The sequence below is a fragment of the Eubalaena glacialis genome, chromosome 6, assembly GCF_028564815.1.
Source record: "Eubalaena glacialis isolate mEubGla1 chromosome 6, mEubGla1.1.hap2.+ XY, whole genome shotgun sequence".
NCBI classification, from domain to species: Eukaryota; Metazoa; Chordata; class Mammalia; order Artiodactyla; family Balaenidae; genus Eubalaena; species Eubalaena glacialis.
The window spans coordinates 134,269,408-134,286,397 of record NC_083721.1 but is presented as its reverse complement, the minus strand read 5'-3'; the positions used below and the strand labels follow the sequence as shown (position 1 = coordinate 134,286,397).

At 52.1% G+C, this 16,990-nt stretch overlaps 1 protein-coding gene across 1 annotated transcript in view; it reads right to left on the bottom strand.

The window, feature by feature from the left end:
• Positions 1–1,131: 1,131 nt before the first annotated feature.
• Positions 1,132–16,990, bottom strand: part of RAB6B (RAB6B, member RAS oncogene family) — a 55,357-nt gene continuing 39,498 nt past the window's right edge. Inside the window, exons 3-8 of the mRNA XM_061193672.1 lie at positions 8,615–8,668; positions 8,324–8,429; positions 6,965–7,076; positions 5,826–5,919; positions 2,991–3,057; positions 1,132–1,352 (exon numbers count right to left, since the gene is read on the bottom strand). Of these exons, the coding sequence (XP_061049655.1) occupies positions 1,288–1,352; positions 2,991–3,057; positions 5,826–5,919; positions 6,965–7,076; positions 8,324–8,429; positions 8,615–8,668 (498 nt within the window). The 3' untranslated portion in view covers positions 1,132–1,287. The remainder of the gene's footprint in view (positions 1,353–2,990; positions 3,058–5,825; positions 5,920–6,964; positions 7,077–8,323; positions 8,430–8,614; positions 8,669–16,990) is intronic.

The window sequence follows — 16,990 nt, the reverse complement described above, 5'->3', positions numbered from 1 at the left end:
GGCAAGGACGTCTCTCTCTGGGAAGCCTTTTGGGGACCCCACTTCAGCCCTACCCTCAGGCAAGCAGAGTGCTGCTACAATATCTGCAAAGGTCTGTGCACAAAGATTTCAACTGCACTGTGCCAGAGTGGCAGAAACACGTCAAGAAGTCAGCTTTTGCAGAACAGCATCAACAGTATTAGCAACCAAGGATTGGCAAACATGCATCTTCCAAGTGGCAGTTCTGCAGACCCTCCCTTCCCCAATCACAGACGGGCCAATACTGTGGATACAGGCTCCAGCTTTCCTGGCATCCAAGGAGGAGGGCTCCAGGGGGCACACACTGAGATTCCGTTTGCCCTTCCCTTCCCTGCAACCCAGATGTGTGTGCTGATCGCTGGACAGGTTGGCTAAAACATTTTCAGAACTACACATGGTGCCCCCAGTCTATAACCCAGCCCACAGGTGCCAACAGCACCCCGTCCTTCCTTCCTTCCCATGACCTCTTGTTCTGCCAATCACTAGGCGGACCACAGAGAACGGAAGGTTGCCTGTGGCGAGTGCCCTCTCAAGGCTTTTCAGGGAGGGGAAAGAGGCAGAAATAATTCCAGTGGGCCTGTGGCTGGGCCCCCTGCAGTTCACAAGGTCTTAATTTCAGCTCGGGGCCGTGGCTGATGCCCCACTCTGGCCATGGAAGAAGGACAGAGTCAGAGCTGCCTCTTCAGAGGCTGTTTCGTTCAATCAGTGTTTGATTTAACCAGGTAGGGCCTGTTTGGTGGACGCTGGTTGGTCTGGGCCAGACAGCCCGGGGATTGGAACCTAATTAAATCGCCCAGTTAATTGTTTCAATTTATTGGTCTCGGGGTGGGAGGAGAGCAGAGGTGATGAACCTTTCAAAGAGGACAGGAAGGAGGAGGCGTGTGGAAAAGGTTCTCTGTAAGTTTACAAATATACAAAAACAAAAAAGCACATCTTTCAAATAAAAATGACTACATTTTTATCTGGCAAAAAGTTGTATACACATGGTTTAAATTTTTTTTTTTAATTTTAACAGTTTTTGGCAATCTTAATAAAGTACAATATATTACAACCAAACCAAAAAATAGTTGTTTAAGTAACAGCTGTTAAGAGTGACGTGATCCCTGATGCCCAGCCTCCCTCCCCACCCCACCCGACTCCTAGAGACAGAGAGAAAAGAAAAGTCCTCCCATCTGGATAAGCTCATCTCCCACCCCCCTTAGGAAGCTAACCAATAGGAAGCAACACAACAAGCGAGTAGTGTCAAAGGAAGCCTGCGGTCAGGCTGCATTAGCAGGAGCAGCCACCCTCGCTGGCTGGAGGCTCCTGGGGTTTGTCCAGCTTGATGTCGATCACTGCAGGGGGCGGGGCTAAGGAAGATGACTCTCTCGGAGGAGCTCCCACTCCCGCTCCTGCCCCGGTGCCCCCTAAGTTGCCCTGCACAGCCCCTCTGTCCCTCAGCAAACACCCAGGAACTTGCTCTTTTCTTTGCCTGGGTGAGAAGGATGCAGGGTCACCAGCTCCCACCCTTCCACCTCTTCCCCGACCCTTCCACATGCCCTCACCAGTATCCACCAGAAGTAAACCTGTCCTGGGCTGTGGGACCATCATCTAAACACAGGCCTGACAGACCCTTTCTTAGAAGGCTTCCTGGTGACCAGCTTCAGCCTCGGCCTTGTTACCTATCAGCCCCACCCCAAAGTGCCCAGGAGGTGGAGCCTGCCGGCCGGGCACGGAGCCCACCTCGCAAATTACAGGGCTACGTGGGCCTTGCCCAGGTGGGCACAGCAACCTCGACCCCTCAAGCTCCCGTCAGAACGGGTCGCTTAGACCCTGAGGCTGCTGCTGTGAGAACCCACATCGCTGGGGGAGGGTGTCAGCATAGCCCCGCTCAGGCCCCTTCCACAGGCGCCGTGGGGACTGCGGGCTGGAGGAGCACGGATCGGAACCGCCAGAGGAGCGGGTGCAGAGTGCATAGCCAGGCTGCTCCCTCTGCCCTCACCGGCCTGAAATCCCAGCCAGGCCAGGCCTGGTCACAGCCCTGCACAGAATCGCCCTTCCTGTGGGGCTGGGAGAAGCAGCCCTGCGATGGGAACTGCTGCCCGTGTCCTAGGGAGGTTTTGTGTTCCCTAGGTAAGGACGACGGGAGAGGTTCTTCAGAAGTTAAGTACTGTAAAAAGCCATGCTTCCCCTAAAGACTACTTACCACTTTCCCTCCTTACCACTTTTTGGCCACCTGGCCATGGCATATTCTGAGTATGACTTTGTCCATGACTTTTCCTGATTTTCCCTAAACCCCAATTTTCTTATGTACATTTTTATCTTGTTTTGTGTGTATGTAACGTATATATACATAAACACACATTTTTTATAACATGGCAGACTATAAATAAACTAGTAAATAGACAATGAACAACTGCCTTCCTTCCCACTGGGCAAATCAGACCACCTCTCTGAGCCTCGGTTTCAGCTTTTGGGTGTGGCCTGAGTTCTGGGGTGGACGGTGTAAGTGGTGTGTAGACGCTGCCCCCAGAGCAGTGGGGAGGCCCGGGCTGTGCAGGGCAGGCAGGGGAGGAGACACCTGGTGGGGGAGTCGTCTCGCGTAGAGGAGGTTGGGCCATGCTGAAATCATGTCTGAGCGCACAGAAATGGAGATTCTACTTGTCCCCATGAAATTACACATCTGTGTTCACTGGAAAGAAGGGCACTTACTAGTTCTCACTCCCCACACTGTCACTCCACACACATCCCTCTGGCATTCCCACACTGTTTTGGAAGCTTAGGTGGTTCGAGCTGGATGTGGTCTTAAGGACCTTGGAGTTCAGCCTCATCCCTGTACAGAGGAGGCCCCACAGAACAGCTATCTGCCAGGAAGGCTGGCCTGGAGACCTGGCAAGGGTCTGTCCACTGTTCCAACATACCACGTGGATAAATCAATGAATAAATGGCTTCTGCAGCACATCTTTCACTCACTTGTCAAAGGAAAAGGATACTGCCTTCTTTGCTTTTCTCCTGGACATTCTCCATTCCAGGCAGAGCCGAGGCCACACGTCGGAAGAGCTGGGGAGAGGGGGAGATGCAGCATGAGCCCCCATCCTTCCCCTCCTGCTCCCGGTGTCTCCACCCTCTGCCTCTTCTCACCCTGACCTCGGGCTCTACTCTCTTTCTGTCCCACTGACTGCACCCTGGACAGCAGGGGCTGCACCTAACTTCTCCCGCCTGTGCCCCCAGCACCTCTCATGGCATTGGGCCCCGGCAGGCCTCTCACCCAGGCAGGCTGGCCACAGGGTCACGAGGGGCTGAGTGTGGGTCATGGGGATGGCAGGGACCTACCCCAGTGCAGAAAACGATCTAGGTCCTGGGAGACAAGCTTCTGGCCCGCTGCCCATGCAGGGACCTGGTGTGGGGAAGGGACTTTCAACCTGCCCTTGACACAACGACCCTCTCCTCAGGGAGTCCTGCGAGTCCACGGGCATCGGGGCAGCTGGGAGTCAGGGCCACACAGTCACAGTGGAGAGATTTTTTCAGAGGGAATAAGGACACAGGAGTGTGAATGTGACATTGTGGGTTTGCTTGGGTGTGGGTGAGTGCGATGTGCATATTGTGTGTAGAGGAGTATGGGTGGTGTGGTGTGGATGTGTGGCATCTGTCAGGGGGGAATGAGTGTGTATGGTGTGTACATGTACACATGTGGGGTTTCTGTGCGTGTAAGTCTGTAAAGTGTGCATGAGAACTGTGTGCGTGTGGTTGTGTGTGTGTGTGTGTGTGTGCGTGCGTGGAACCTAGCGGGTGACAGCAAGTACAAGGCAGAAATACAAGGCACCAGAAGATCCTGAATGCTCTCCCATCTCTCTACAAACACCAACTGCAGGAACTAAGTGAGCTCTGGGCTTAAAACTTCTCCACTGCCTGAGCTCTCTGAAGACAGGGTGAGTCTTATTCAAGGTCTCACCCCCAGAGCCCAGCCCTGTGGGAGCACCCAGGCTGGGTGACAGGACCAAAGGCGGTAAGGGTCCAGGCGGGGAAGCTGCTGGTGGGCTCTGCATGGTATGGACCCTGTGGGCGGGCTGCAGAGGGGGCTCCGAGCGTGGCTGGCAGAAGTGGGAGAGCGTGCAGAGGGCCCAGTCACTCCCCAAGCCTTCCCTCAAGGCCTTGCCCCGGGCAGCCCTGCTCTGCCTGGCTGGCTGTCAAAATGGTCACAGCCTCTGCCAGTGGCCAAGCTGCCAGTTAGATGGAAGCTCTTGGGGTCACATGGGGGCTTCTGAGAGCAGATACGCTCACGTTCAGATTCCAGGAGGCTGCATTGCATGGAGATGCCTCTCCACCACACAGGATTAGAACTGACCATACACAACTCCGGCTCAGACCATCGCCTGGCTTCCAGAGCAATCTGGAAAGGGGGGCATCAGCATCTCCCTGACCACGGGGGCAGGGGCTACCTGCCCTTGGGGCTGCTGCCCTCTGCTTCCCTGCCCCCCAAGCCTTTCCATCAGGGCCGCGCAGAGCAGCAGCCAGTGTCTCCCGCAGGCCTCCAGGGACAGGTAGCTCCCTCCTCCAGGTGACACCACGGCCACCCTGGCCTTACTCTGAAGGAGGCTGGGAAGGGGATGGGAGGGAAGAGAGCCATGTTGATGACCCTCCAACTGGGGTGGGGGCACTGACTCCTGGGAGCTCGGGGCCTCCCATTCTGTCCCTTCCTGCTCCTCTGCCACCTGCCACTGGCAAGGCACTGCCCAGGCGGGGTAAACCCTCACTGCGTGAGGCCGGCTACTGCAGTGGCAGCTCGTCTAGTGCCCCTGCACACTGCTGGGGGCGGCAGGGCAGAAGTGACCCCCAGCCAGGCCCCGACACCCCTCCAGCAGCACCTGTGCCCATGCCGGTCCCCTGGCCCAGGCCGCCCCCGCTCCTCATCACCTCTCTGAGTCCTCTTTTCCTTGCAGACAGGGCTTCCTCACCTTTTTTGAACCAAAGATTCCTTTGGCAGGCTGGCGAAGCCTATGGGCTCCTTTTAAGTGTGGGAAATGAATTACATATAAGTTTTATGTAAAGGAAACCATTTAGTATTGAAACAAACTTCTAAAATCTTTAAAGATACAGACTTGTGACTAGCAGCACCTGTGCTTCCTTGGGAACCTGTTAAAGAGCAGAAGCCGGCAGGGGGTCTGACAGCCCCTGAGACACTGAGGTGGGAAAAAGTTCAAGAGACCTGCGACCCCGCCATAAGGGGATAAGAAAGCGGCTGTGACCTCTATCGTGATAAAGCCACAGGTGCTGCTAACATACGGAGCTGTGTTGCCTACGCTCACAGCTGCAGGAAATGCTGGAGACCTGTCAGAGGTTAGTGCAGAGACACTTGTTGTTTCCCACCTAAGTCCACTGACCTGCTGAATTCCATCCGTGGACTCCTTGGGGGTCTGTGGACCCAGGAGAAGCCCCCTGCTCCCAGGCTCAGCCCTAACCCCACCCCCTCTACGGCTCCTCTGAGGCTTCTGACTCCCAGGCCTCCCCCCACTGCGAGCTCGGACCGCACCGTGGGTGGGCTCTTTTCTCTAAGCCTGCCTGGACCGCCACAGCCCTGAGCACTTGCCAAGCACAAGGCAGGAACCCCAAAATGCTGATTGGAGAGACTCTCCTGCACGTCCACCCCACGTGAGGTAAGAAGCAGGGGAATGCTACTTCTCTCGGCCTCCTTGAAGTTGGTGGCTGATCCCATAGCCCCGATGCCCTGAGGGCGAGCAGCAGAGCTCTGGAGTCTACTCGCTCCCCATCTGGTGGGTTGACGGCCCCACCTAGTCGCTAGCCCCTTGGCCAAAGGCGGCGGACCCCACCTGCTTCACGTTGTAGCCGGTCTTCGCGCTGGTCTCGATGAACATAACGCTCAGTTCTTTGGCGCGCTGCTCCCCTTCCTCGATGGTTATCTGCCTGGGGGGGAGGCGAGACGGGACCAGTTCAGTAGGGAAGTAGTCCCTGGTGGGGGCGGAGGGAGCAGCCTCAGATGATGGGGGCCCCTCAGTCAGCCCTGAGGTCAGGGTTGGACCCCAGGGCTCCCTCAGGGCGCAGGGGGCACAGGGCACAGCGGGACACCAGCCCCTCCCTACTCCTTGGCAGCTCCGTCCAGGTTGGGAGCAGACCCTGAGGCAGGTGGCTGCTGTCCCTTTCCCAGTGTCACCACAGCCAGAGCCAACATTCGTAAAGCGCTGCCAGCCACAGACCGCCTCTCTGGGTGGTACCATCAGCCCCATTTTCCAAATGAGAACACTGAGGTTAAAAGTAATGGCCCCAAGGTCACCTACTGCAAAGGAGCTGGGCTTTGAACTCCGTTTCTTCACTTCAAGGACAAGATTCAAATAAAGCAGCCTCTAATCCAGATTATTCCCTAAACGGTCAGAGTACATCTCAGGAAGCCCTCAGTCCATGACTCATTGCTCTATCTGCCCCATGAGATGAGTGGACCAGTGCAGGGAAGGGCGCTGGGGTCAGCCCTGCGCCTGGACGATGGTGTGGAGCAGCCTCTTCAGGGAGAGCGTCACACCCAGACACAGCGAAGGACCAGGCCCTTCACACCCACACCCACGTCAGCACAGGCATTTCACAGGGGCAGGGCCGGTGGGAGCCCGAGGGCTGCTGTGTCTGTGTCTGCACTGAGGCCGGGCCCAGACCACGCACTGCTGGGCCAGCCGGGTGCATACGGCTCCACTCAGGCCACGCATGGAGGCCTGCCCTGCCCCTGCCAGCCTGGAAGGTGGGGCTCCAGACATGACACACCTGTGGGTAGGCGTCTACCAGGTGCTTTCAAAGCCTCTGGTGCCCCAAGGGGGTCCTTCCCAGATGCAGGGGGACAGGTCAGACAGGGTGCTGGGCAGGGGGTAGCTCACAGGGGCTGCTCACCCACAAATCCCAGCACTCCCTGTACAGGAGGAGCTGCAGAGGCATGGAGGGGGCCCAGTCTGCAGCCCCCTGCACCTACCTCTTGTCGGCCAGGTCCGTCTTGTTGCCCACCAGCATGATGATGACGTCGCTGCCCCTCTCTGTTCTGACATCATCGATCCACTTAGAGGTCTGTTGGAAGGAGTTGAGATCTGGAGGTGGAAAGTGCAGATAAAACAGGGCGTGAGCGGCAGCCCTGGCAGGAGAGGGGGAGGGTGGGAAGGGAGTAAGACCAGGAGCCGGAGGGAGGGGAGTGTGCACCCTCAGACACCTGGGCGGGGCGGGAGCACAGTCCAGTGGGCCTGGGTCCTCCCGAGGACGCCCGCACGTGTTTGTGGAGCTGTGCCAGGGGTCCCCGAAGGCCCCTCATGTGCTGAGCCACCCTCTGGGGAGAGAAGTCACAGCATCTGGAAGGCCGCTGGGTCATGACTTCCTACTAGTGGTCCTAGGGCCCACCTGAGAGTCGGACCTGACTTTGGAGGCTCACAGCAGAGTGAGAAATGGGTGCAGTAGACTTGGCTGAGCTTGGAAACAGTGTGACAGTGTGTGTGTGGGACCGCAGCAGCTCCCAGGGCAGGAGGGCCCTGCAGAGCAGCCCCCCACTGACAGGAGCTCAGAGGGGTTTCTGAAGAGCACCCTCAGGCCCTGAAAGTCAGGGGAGGGGGAAGGCGGCCCCGGGAGCAGATAAAAGCCAGGAGAGGCCAGGCATTTCAGGGCAGCCCCCTCCTCAGTCAGAAGCTGTGACAGGCCTCACAGAAGAGCAGTCACAGGGCGACGCCCACCACTGAGCGGCCCGCAGGCCCAAGGGGAGCGGAGGCGCCCCTTCCTGGAAACCTGGGCTTCTCGCAGCCTGATCTTCCTTCTGCGTAGCATCAGGCTGCAGGAGCCCAGGCCTCCTCGGGGCCCAGCTCCCACCTGCTCTCAGGTGTGCAGGGAGCCTGCGGTCAGAGCCAGAGGCAGCCGGCTGGGGCATCCTCCCACCACGCCCATGACTGCAGCCCAGGGGCTTGCCAGGTGTGTGCCCTGACACCTGCCTGGGCAGTGGGGCTCTGCACCAGGCCCTACCCCTCACCCCAGCCCCACGAGCCTCCCTCAGGGCTGTGCGTCGCTCTTGAGAACAGCCGATTTGGCCAGAAGAGCCACAGTGTGTGAGAAGTGCAGGCCACCCAAGGCCCTCCTGGACCCGCTGGGCCTCCCCTCCCAGGGAACCCGGTAAGGAACTGGGATGCTGCTGACAAAACCACGGCTGCCAGGTCAAGGTTGGCCTGGGGACCAGCGTCTTCTCCCATCTTCACACACACACACACACACACACACTCTGCAGCCTGGCTGGGGCCGCACCTGGGCCCCGGAGCCCCTGCGAGCTGCCCCCTGCCCAGCACTCAGGCCCCACACTCACTTGTGATGTCGTACACCACCACGGCCACCGTGGAGTCCCGGATGTAGCTGGGGATCAGGCTGCGGAACCTCTCCTGGCCGGCTGTGTCCCAGAGCTGCAGTCGCACCTGTCACAGGGAGGGAGGAGGCTCAGGGGGCAGTGAGGTCCTCGTGGTGGGAGTGGGGGCTGAGGGAGGGCCCGGCTCTTGGATGCTGGCCAGGCACAGGCTCTCAGCGGTGCCCAGCAGGGGCCCCAGATGATAGGTCCCAAGGAGCCCTCCCCGTCCTCCCAGCTCTCAAGTCAGGCGCTCACCGTACGGTCCTCCAAGTACATGGTTTTTGACAAGAAGTCAATCCCAATGGTTGCCTGTTAGAGAAAAGCACAGAACGGTCAAACCCAAAAGGTCGCAGGCAAAGGGGCAAAAGCTGAGTCACCCAGGCGGGGACACAGCCAGCAAAAGGGGTCATCCACGCTGAGCCTTAGGTGGGTTCTGCTCTGCTGCCCCACCCCCAACTCAACAGTGAACTCTCTTGCCCCTCTCAGAGGGAGTGAGTTTGAGCTAAACAAGGATGAGGATAGGCTTTTTAGGGAGTGATACTTTTTGGAGAGGAAGAGAAAAGTGCTTTGGAAAGGAGAGCAGAGAGCGGGTGAGGAGGCTTCCCCAGCAGCAAGGCCACTGGAACGTGTATCTCCTGCCCCGCTCAGGTGGGGGCCTGGAGGAGCAGGAGCGAGGCGGTCTCCCTGCCCCAGCCTGCCGGGCCCCGCCTGCCTCCTTCCCTCCCAGCCTCCACTCGAGGCTCCCAAAGCTTTTCTCCTCAGCCCTGGAACTCAAGCGCCTGGCGGGGGATCACCACTGCCCAGGAGGTGGAGCGGGGGCAGGGCGGCTTGCCGGGGGGAGGGCAGAGAGCAGCTGGCTTTCCCCAGGGGCATCACAGCCACCCACAGCAGCATCTCGCTGGGAAACCCACTGGCTCTTTCCTACCCAGACCGACACACTGGAAGGCAACTGTCTAGGTCACGCCTGTGCCTCCTCTGTCCTGGCACTAGGAGGCGCAGTTGGGCCAGATGGCTGGGACCCACCACTCACTTGCTGTGTGGCTTGGGGCAGGCCTCCAACCTCTCTGGGCCGAACCCGCACCCAGTGTTTGTGACGGGAGCAAGACGCTGTCAGCGTGAAACAGTCACTGCTATGTAATTAATAATAATGGAGACTCCGACACAGCCTGAATGTCAGGGCACTGGTTAAGGACACTGTGGTTCATCCAAATGATTAGAAACCTTGGCAGCCATTAAAAATCACGTCCTTGAAAAATATTTAAGGATTTCGGGAAATGGTCATCAGGTGAAAGAAAACAGGTTACAAAACATCATGTATAGTGTGATCCCAACTTGATTAACTGAAGTAGAGATACAAGTATTTTTCATATTTTCTTAGACGTTGACGTGAAGGGACTACACTAAGGCCTTAATAGTGCTGGTGTCTGAGTACTGACACTGTGGGTGCTTTTTTTTTTTCTTCTTTCATTATACTTTTCTCTATTTTCTACAATGAACATATAATAGTTCTAGAAGCATAAATAAAGCATTTTGAAAGAAAACTAGGGTTGAAAAATAAGCTTCATTGAAAGGAAAATTGTGCGGTGACTTCTGACTACAAAAACCACAACCAAGGAAGCCCAAGGAAATAGAAAAACCCATGTCTGCAGGCCCCCCGGCTGACTGCAAGCAGGTGCATGTACACTCCCACCCCCACCCATTCCACAAAGGAGTTAAGGTGGCTGCGTCCTCCTGGAAGCTTGCTTTAGTGCAAAGATAGGGAGTGTCAAGGAATCATACAATTCTACAACATGCGTGCTAAGCAAACACCTTAGACACAACTCAATCCCCTACTCTGGAGACCTGGAAAGTTAAAGCACACACCTAGCGTGACTTTGCCAATCAGAGGCAGAGCTGGGAGGATCAGCGTAAAATCTTGGAATCACTTGGGCTCTTTCAACCTCAGCTTTGCACACCTTTCCTGCATGGTGTAGTCACTAGGGAATAAGTCTGGAATTGATGAGTGGCTTGTGGACTGAGCCTTGTTCCTCAACAGTCACACTACCTCCATTTATTGGTATCTGTTAGAGCAATGATCCTTGTCTGCTGTCACGGAGAAATGTACAGAGCAGGCGGACATCTCTCAACTCCAGTGCTCAGTGGGCTCCCCAGGGACTGCCAAGCTCCTTCCGTAAAGTTACCCTTGAGCTAAAAAACCAGGTGTATGACCTCAGGATTGGTAGCAGGGACTGCTAGCTGTCCCCCAACATGGAGTCTCCCTTTCTATAGTATTAGGACTCCAAACGTATAGATGAACTCATGCCTGCCCCAAATAAAGACTGTATTTCCCAGCTTCCTTTGTAGCTGGGTGGCTAAGTTCTCTGGTCAGTGGGATGTGAAGGTGACATTTGCATCTTCTGGGATGGGTCCTTCATGGGGAGGGGCGATGTACCCACAGCTGCCCCTTTCCCTTTCCCATTGTTTGGAATAAAGACAGGTGATAATAAGTCATACTGGACCATCCAGATGAAGGTGACAGAGTAGTGGTGACAGATGAACCAGACAGAGGAAGCCTGAGTTCCTGCCTGTAGAGCCCCCTCAGCAGCCTGAGACTCTTACGCCCAGACTGCTGTGTGACAGAGAACTGGACTTCTATTTCGCTTAAGCCACTGTTATTTGCAGTTTCTTTTAATACAGCCTAGCTCTATCCTAACTAATAGAGCAAAGAACCACGGAGAAACATACCCCTCAAGGGTAGGCAGCATGGGTGGTGACAGTGATGTTCCCGATGATAATGTAACAACGACAACCGCATTTCGCCTCACGTGTGCTTCCATGGAGGACAGAGAAGTCACCAGATGACATGACAAGGATTGTGCCTTGTGGATCAAGCTCTGGTAAAGCTCAACCCAGTGGCCTCCATAATCATAAACACCGTTTGCTGAACAATCACATACTTTATTACCCCTCACAATAGCAAATCAGTGGTAATGATGAAAGTAAGCCTGAAAGGACCAACTTCCTATCTCTCCAGCTCTCTCCCACCTCTATTCCCACTTTCACGCTTCTTCTACATGAGAGAAACACCTGGTTCCTTAAGTGCCCAGTCTCTCAGACCTGTTCTGGCCACACTTCCCACCCAGCCAGGCCGTTGAGCCACTGAAGACCTTCCCACAGCTGCACACACTGGTGCCAAAGCACAGGCACTGTCCTTGGATGTGGCTGAGCCATCAGCTCTGCTCAAAAACATCTCCCTAAGTTTCACTTCCAGTGATGGCTAAGTAGTTTGTATCAAACTAACCCACCCACAGATAACTATTATAAACTCTGCACAAATACAACAAATAACAATTTGCAATCACTGAAAAGTGACCAAAAGCAGGCAGAAAATGGAGGGGTTATAACCTCTAAAGGAAGGGAAGAAAACGAAGTGAGATCCTATGCTTAACCAGTTTTTCCCCTGAGGTAGCTTCCTAGTCCCACCAAGTTAGAAGGACTTGGTAAACACCTCAGGCATTTCAAGAGAACCCCAGAAGGGCCAGCTTTGGGAAAAAGGGCATCATCTCAGGACTAAGGGTTATATCAGAGGACTAAGGAAAAAACCAAAAGAGACCTATCTTAACAAACTTTAAACATGGTAAGTAGGTTCCATGTCCTGGCTATTGTAAATAGTGCTGCAATGAACACTGTGGTACATGTCTCTTTTTGAATTATGGTTTTCTCAGGGCATATGCCCAGTAGTGGGATTGCTGGGTCGTACAGTAGTTCTATTTTTAGATTTTTAAGGAACCTCCATACTGTTTTCCACAGTGGCTGTATCGATTTACATTCCCACCAACAGTGCAGGAGGGTTCCTTTTTCACCACACCCTCTCCAGCATTTATTGTTTCTAGATTTTTTGATAACAGCCATTCTGACCAGTGTGAGGTGGATACCTCACTGTAGTTCTGATTTGCATTTCTCTAATAATTAGTGATGTTGAGCATCTTTTCATGTGCCTCTTGGTCATCTGTATGTCTTCCTTGGTGAAATGTCTATTTAGGTCTTCCGCCCAGAAGATGTGGCACATATATACAATGGAATATTACTCAGCCATAAAAAGAAACGAAATTGAGTTATCTGTAGTGAGGTGGATGGACCTAGAGTCTGTCATACAGAGTGAGGTAAGTCAGAAAGAGAAAAACAAATACCGTATTCTAACGCATATATATGGAATCTAAAAAAAAAAACAAAAACAAATGGTACTGATGAACCTAGTTGCAGGGCAGGAATAAAGATGTAGACATAGAGAATGGACTTGAGGACACAGGGTGGGAGGGGGAAGCTGGGGCGAAGTGAGAGTAGCATCGACATATATACACTACCAAATGTAAAATAGATAGCTAGTGGGAAGTAGCAGCATAGCACAGGGAGATCAGCTCGGTGCTTTGTGATGACCTAGAGGGGTGGGATAGGGAGGATGGGAGGGAGGCTCAAGAGGGAGGGGATATGGGGACATATGTATGCATATGGCTGATTCACTTTGGTGTACAACAGAAACTAACAGAGTATTGTGAAGCAATTATACTCCAATAAAGATCTATTAAAACAAAAAAACAAAACAACAAAAAACAAAAAAAAACCATGGTAAGTAAACCCTTCCAAAAAAAAAGGATTAGTTGCCCATAATTTAATTCCCCATTGAAATAAAACTCAACACTCTTCAGAGGAAGGTAACAGAATCTATGAATCTCTACAACTTATTATTCACAATGTCCACTACAAAATAAAAAAGGATTAGACATGAAGAGGCAGGAAATTTAAGCCATAATTAATGGGAAAAAACTCAATAGAAACAGATACCCAGATGACTCAGATGTTGGACTAGCAGACAAGAACTTTAAAATAATTATTATAACTGTGTTAAAAATATAAAGGAAAAAGATGAATATGATGGGTGAATTTCAAGAGATATATGGAGACTAAAACAAAACCCAGAAATCTTAACACAAAAAAGCACAATACCTGAAATAAAAATGCCGAGGAAAGGGCAGTAAACTTGAAGACAGTCCAAAATAAATTGTTCAAACTGAAGCACAGATTTTAAAAAGATAGAATAAAAATGAACAGAACTTCAAGAACTTCTAGGGCAATATAAAGACCTGATATACATGTAGTTGGGGTTTCAGAAAGAGTAAAAACAAACAAACAAACAAAAACTAATGGTCAGATATTTTCTCAATTTGATTAGAAACATCAACCCACAGCTTCAAGAAGCTCAGTGAACCTAAAACAGGATACAAAGGAAACCACACCCACACAAGTCATAGTCAAATTGCTGAAAACTAAAGATAAAGAGAAAACCTTAACAGCAGCTAGGAAACAGAAAGACACAATACATACAAGTAAACAGTGACAGGAATGATGGTTGATTTCCCTTCAGAAACAATTGAGGACAGAAGACAATGGAGCAACATCTTTAAAATTCTAAAAGAAACAAACCACCATCATCCCCATCATGTCAGCCTAGAATTTTAAAGCCAGTGAAAATTTCCTTCAACACTGAGGGCAAAACAAAAACATTTTCAGATAAGGGAAAACTGTGATCATTTGTCACCAGTGAGCCCTCATTACAGGAAATGCTTTAGGCTGAAGGGAAATTTTACAGATGGAAGTTTGGATCTTTAAAGAAGGAATATAGGAGCACCAGAAACGGTAAGTCTGTGATATATAAAAACATGTGACTTGTCTTTGACCACCTCCTGTTTCCATCCACATCAGTAACAATTCATAACATCCTCCTGTTTTGTCCCTGCTTCATCCTCAGTGAGACTCACTCTCAGAAGATGGCCTCAAATCTACTTTACAACATTAGGTACAAACCACTTCAATTCCTTGCTTTTACCCTCTAATATAACAACAATGATAACTACAGTAACAATGACTAAACATCTGAGTGCTTATCATGTGCCAGGTAAGTACTTTATATGCATTACTTAACTTAATCCTGATAACCTGTGCCATGAGTTATGCTCTTTAGTATTTATACGTTTCTGCTAAGAAGACTAAATAAAGTTGACCCCTGAGCAACGTGGGGGTTAGGGGTGCCGACCATCCACACAGTGGAAAACCCGTGTATAACTTACAGTCGGTCCTCTGTATACGCACTTCGGTTCCTCTGTTCAACCAACTGCAGATGGTGTAGTACCGTAGTATTTACTACTGAAAACAATTGCATATAAGTGGACCAGCCCAGTTTAGACCCATGTTGTTCAAGGGTCAACTGTATAAGAGATGCTAAATTACTTGCTCAGCGTCAACAGCTGGAAATGGCAGAGCCAGGATACAAAGATATTTGCAAAGTTGTCTACGTGTGTCCAGCCGTATCCCCATCCCTCCAGGCTCTGAGCATTTGCTCCTTCTGTCAAAGCAAGCCTCTCCTTGGGGTTCTCTTGGCCCTGAGCCTCTCAGCCATCAAGGTTCTTTTCTCTTTTCTCAACCCCTCATTCTCTACTCACTCTTTCCTTTCATCCAAGAAACATTCTTAAAGTTCTTGCATCCTTAAAAAAGAACCCTTCCCTGTCACTAAGTGGCTCTCCAGCTCTCTGCCAATCTCTCACCTCCATTCCCTTGGTATGCTTCTTGGAAAAGGGCCCAAACCAGCTGTCCCCACTTCCTCCCTTCTCACCCACTGCTCAGTGGTCTGACTCCTGCCCCTCTGCCCACTGAGGCTGCTCTGGCTGTGGTTGCCATGGCCATTCATCTCCAAATTGTAAGGACACTCTATAGGCCAGACTCTACTAGATGTACTTGACCCTGTGGACCAATCTCTTCCTTGCCACTCTTCCTTCCTTTGCTTTCATGACATGACTTGTTTCTGGCTCTCCCTGCCTCTCTAACTGCTGTTCCTTATTGGCCTCTTACAGGATCCTCATCCTTTCTCTGTCCCTAAAATGTGGGTGTTCCCTACTGTTTTGTGTCAGGGGACCTCATTTACTGTCACAGCTTCAAAAAGGATGTGCTGCTGGCTTCCCAACCTACATTCCAGGCCTCACCTCTGTCCTGAGCCCCAGATCCAGGTATCTGACCACTTACTGGACATGTCCATCCACGTGTCCTCTAGACCTCTCACTAAACATATGTGTCCCACCCGGAGCCCATCATCCCCCTCCAGACTTACTTCTTCTACTTTCCCCATCTCGATGAATGGCACCTCCACCTCCATAGGTGCCCAAGCCTCCAGAAGCCCTCCTGAGTTCCTCCTCTTCCCTTGCTCTCTCATCCACCCCCTCACAGCAGAGGAATCACTGAGCTGATACTTTGCCTCCTGAGCGTTTTCACCTGTCTGCTTCTCTCCATCCCCACCAGCACTGTCCCAGTTCAGTCCTCCAACTTCTTTTACCTGAATAGCCTCAACAGCTTCCTGACTGGTCTCTGCCCTGAGGTTCTCCCTGGATAAATAATCTCTCACCAGCACCAGTGTTATCTTTCTAAAACATAAATCTGACCATATCACTCCCTACTGCCCCCAGGAAACAATCCAAACACTTCAGCTTGGTCTGCAAAGGGCCTGCCCTTCGCTTCCTTTGACCTCATTCCCCTCTTTCCCAGCTTGCACTTTATACTTTAGTAATAATACTGTGGTCAGGATTCTACACACACAAGTCACTTTGTGTTTCTGTGCCTTTTCTAATGCTCTTCCACATGGTTAAAACCTAATCAGAGATCAAGATTCAGCTCCTCTGCTGAATCCAGTCATCTTCTGAGCCCTCAGGTTGGCCTCAGGGCCCCTCATTTAACAGTTTCTCTTCTAAACTGGAAAGATCTCATACTAGTCAGTCTCTCCCACTGGCCAGTGATTTGGTAATTCTCAACACGTAGTGCATGGACCACCTGCTTCAGAATCACATCAGAAGCTTGTTAAATATGCAGATTGCTGAGCCCAGCCCAGACAGACAGAATCACAATCTCTGGGGTGTCAGTCTGGGAATCAGAATTCCAGACAAGCCCCCAGATAACTCATTTGTGCAGTAAAGTTTGCAAACAGCTGCATAGATTCTGAGCTCCTGCTGTAATTGGTCTGAGGAAGTTGTGGTATCCAGGAGGAGGGGCAGATTCCTTGCCTGGGGTGAGAGACAGGGAGATGCCCATGCCTGCAGAAGGGGCTAATCACGGACGAAAAAACCAAGGCTCACTCAGAACTGAGGTCATACAGGTGGGGGTGGCAGAGGCAGGGTTAGAACCCAGGTCTCCCTGACTGCAAAGCCCCTGCTCCTGACTGTTGAGCTATATTCCCTCTGCTTCCTGACGTCCCTTCATTTCTGAAGCTGTCACTGAGTGTGTGTGTGGGGGTCACATCCTGCCTGGCTCCCTCCTGTCAGAATCTATGGTCATGAGCCATAACAGCTCGGCAGAGTCCACGTAAGAGGAAGTTCATTTGCGTTTTAACAACAACAACAAAAGTCAGCTCTCTAAGGGCAGAACAGAAACAAGAACTTTTAAGATGGCCTTGGTTACCAGAAATTTTCTAGCTCCTTGGCATCATTTATTTTTCCAGACACAAGGCATAAGCAGTTGGCCCTACACTACTGCCAGCTGGAGCCCATTGCTCCCAGACAGGCCAGATCTGCAGGGAGAAGGTGGTCACAGTCTTTCCTGGGCAGCTCCTTTCTG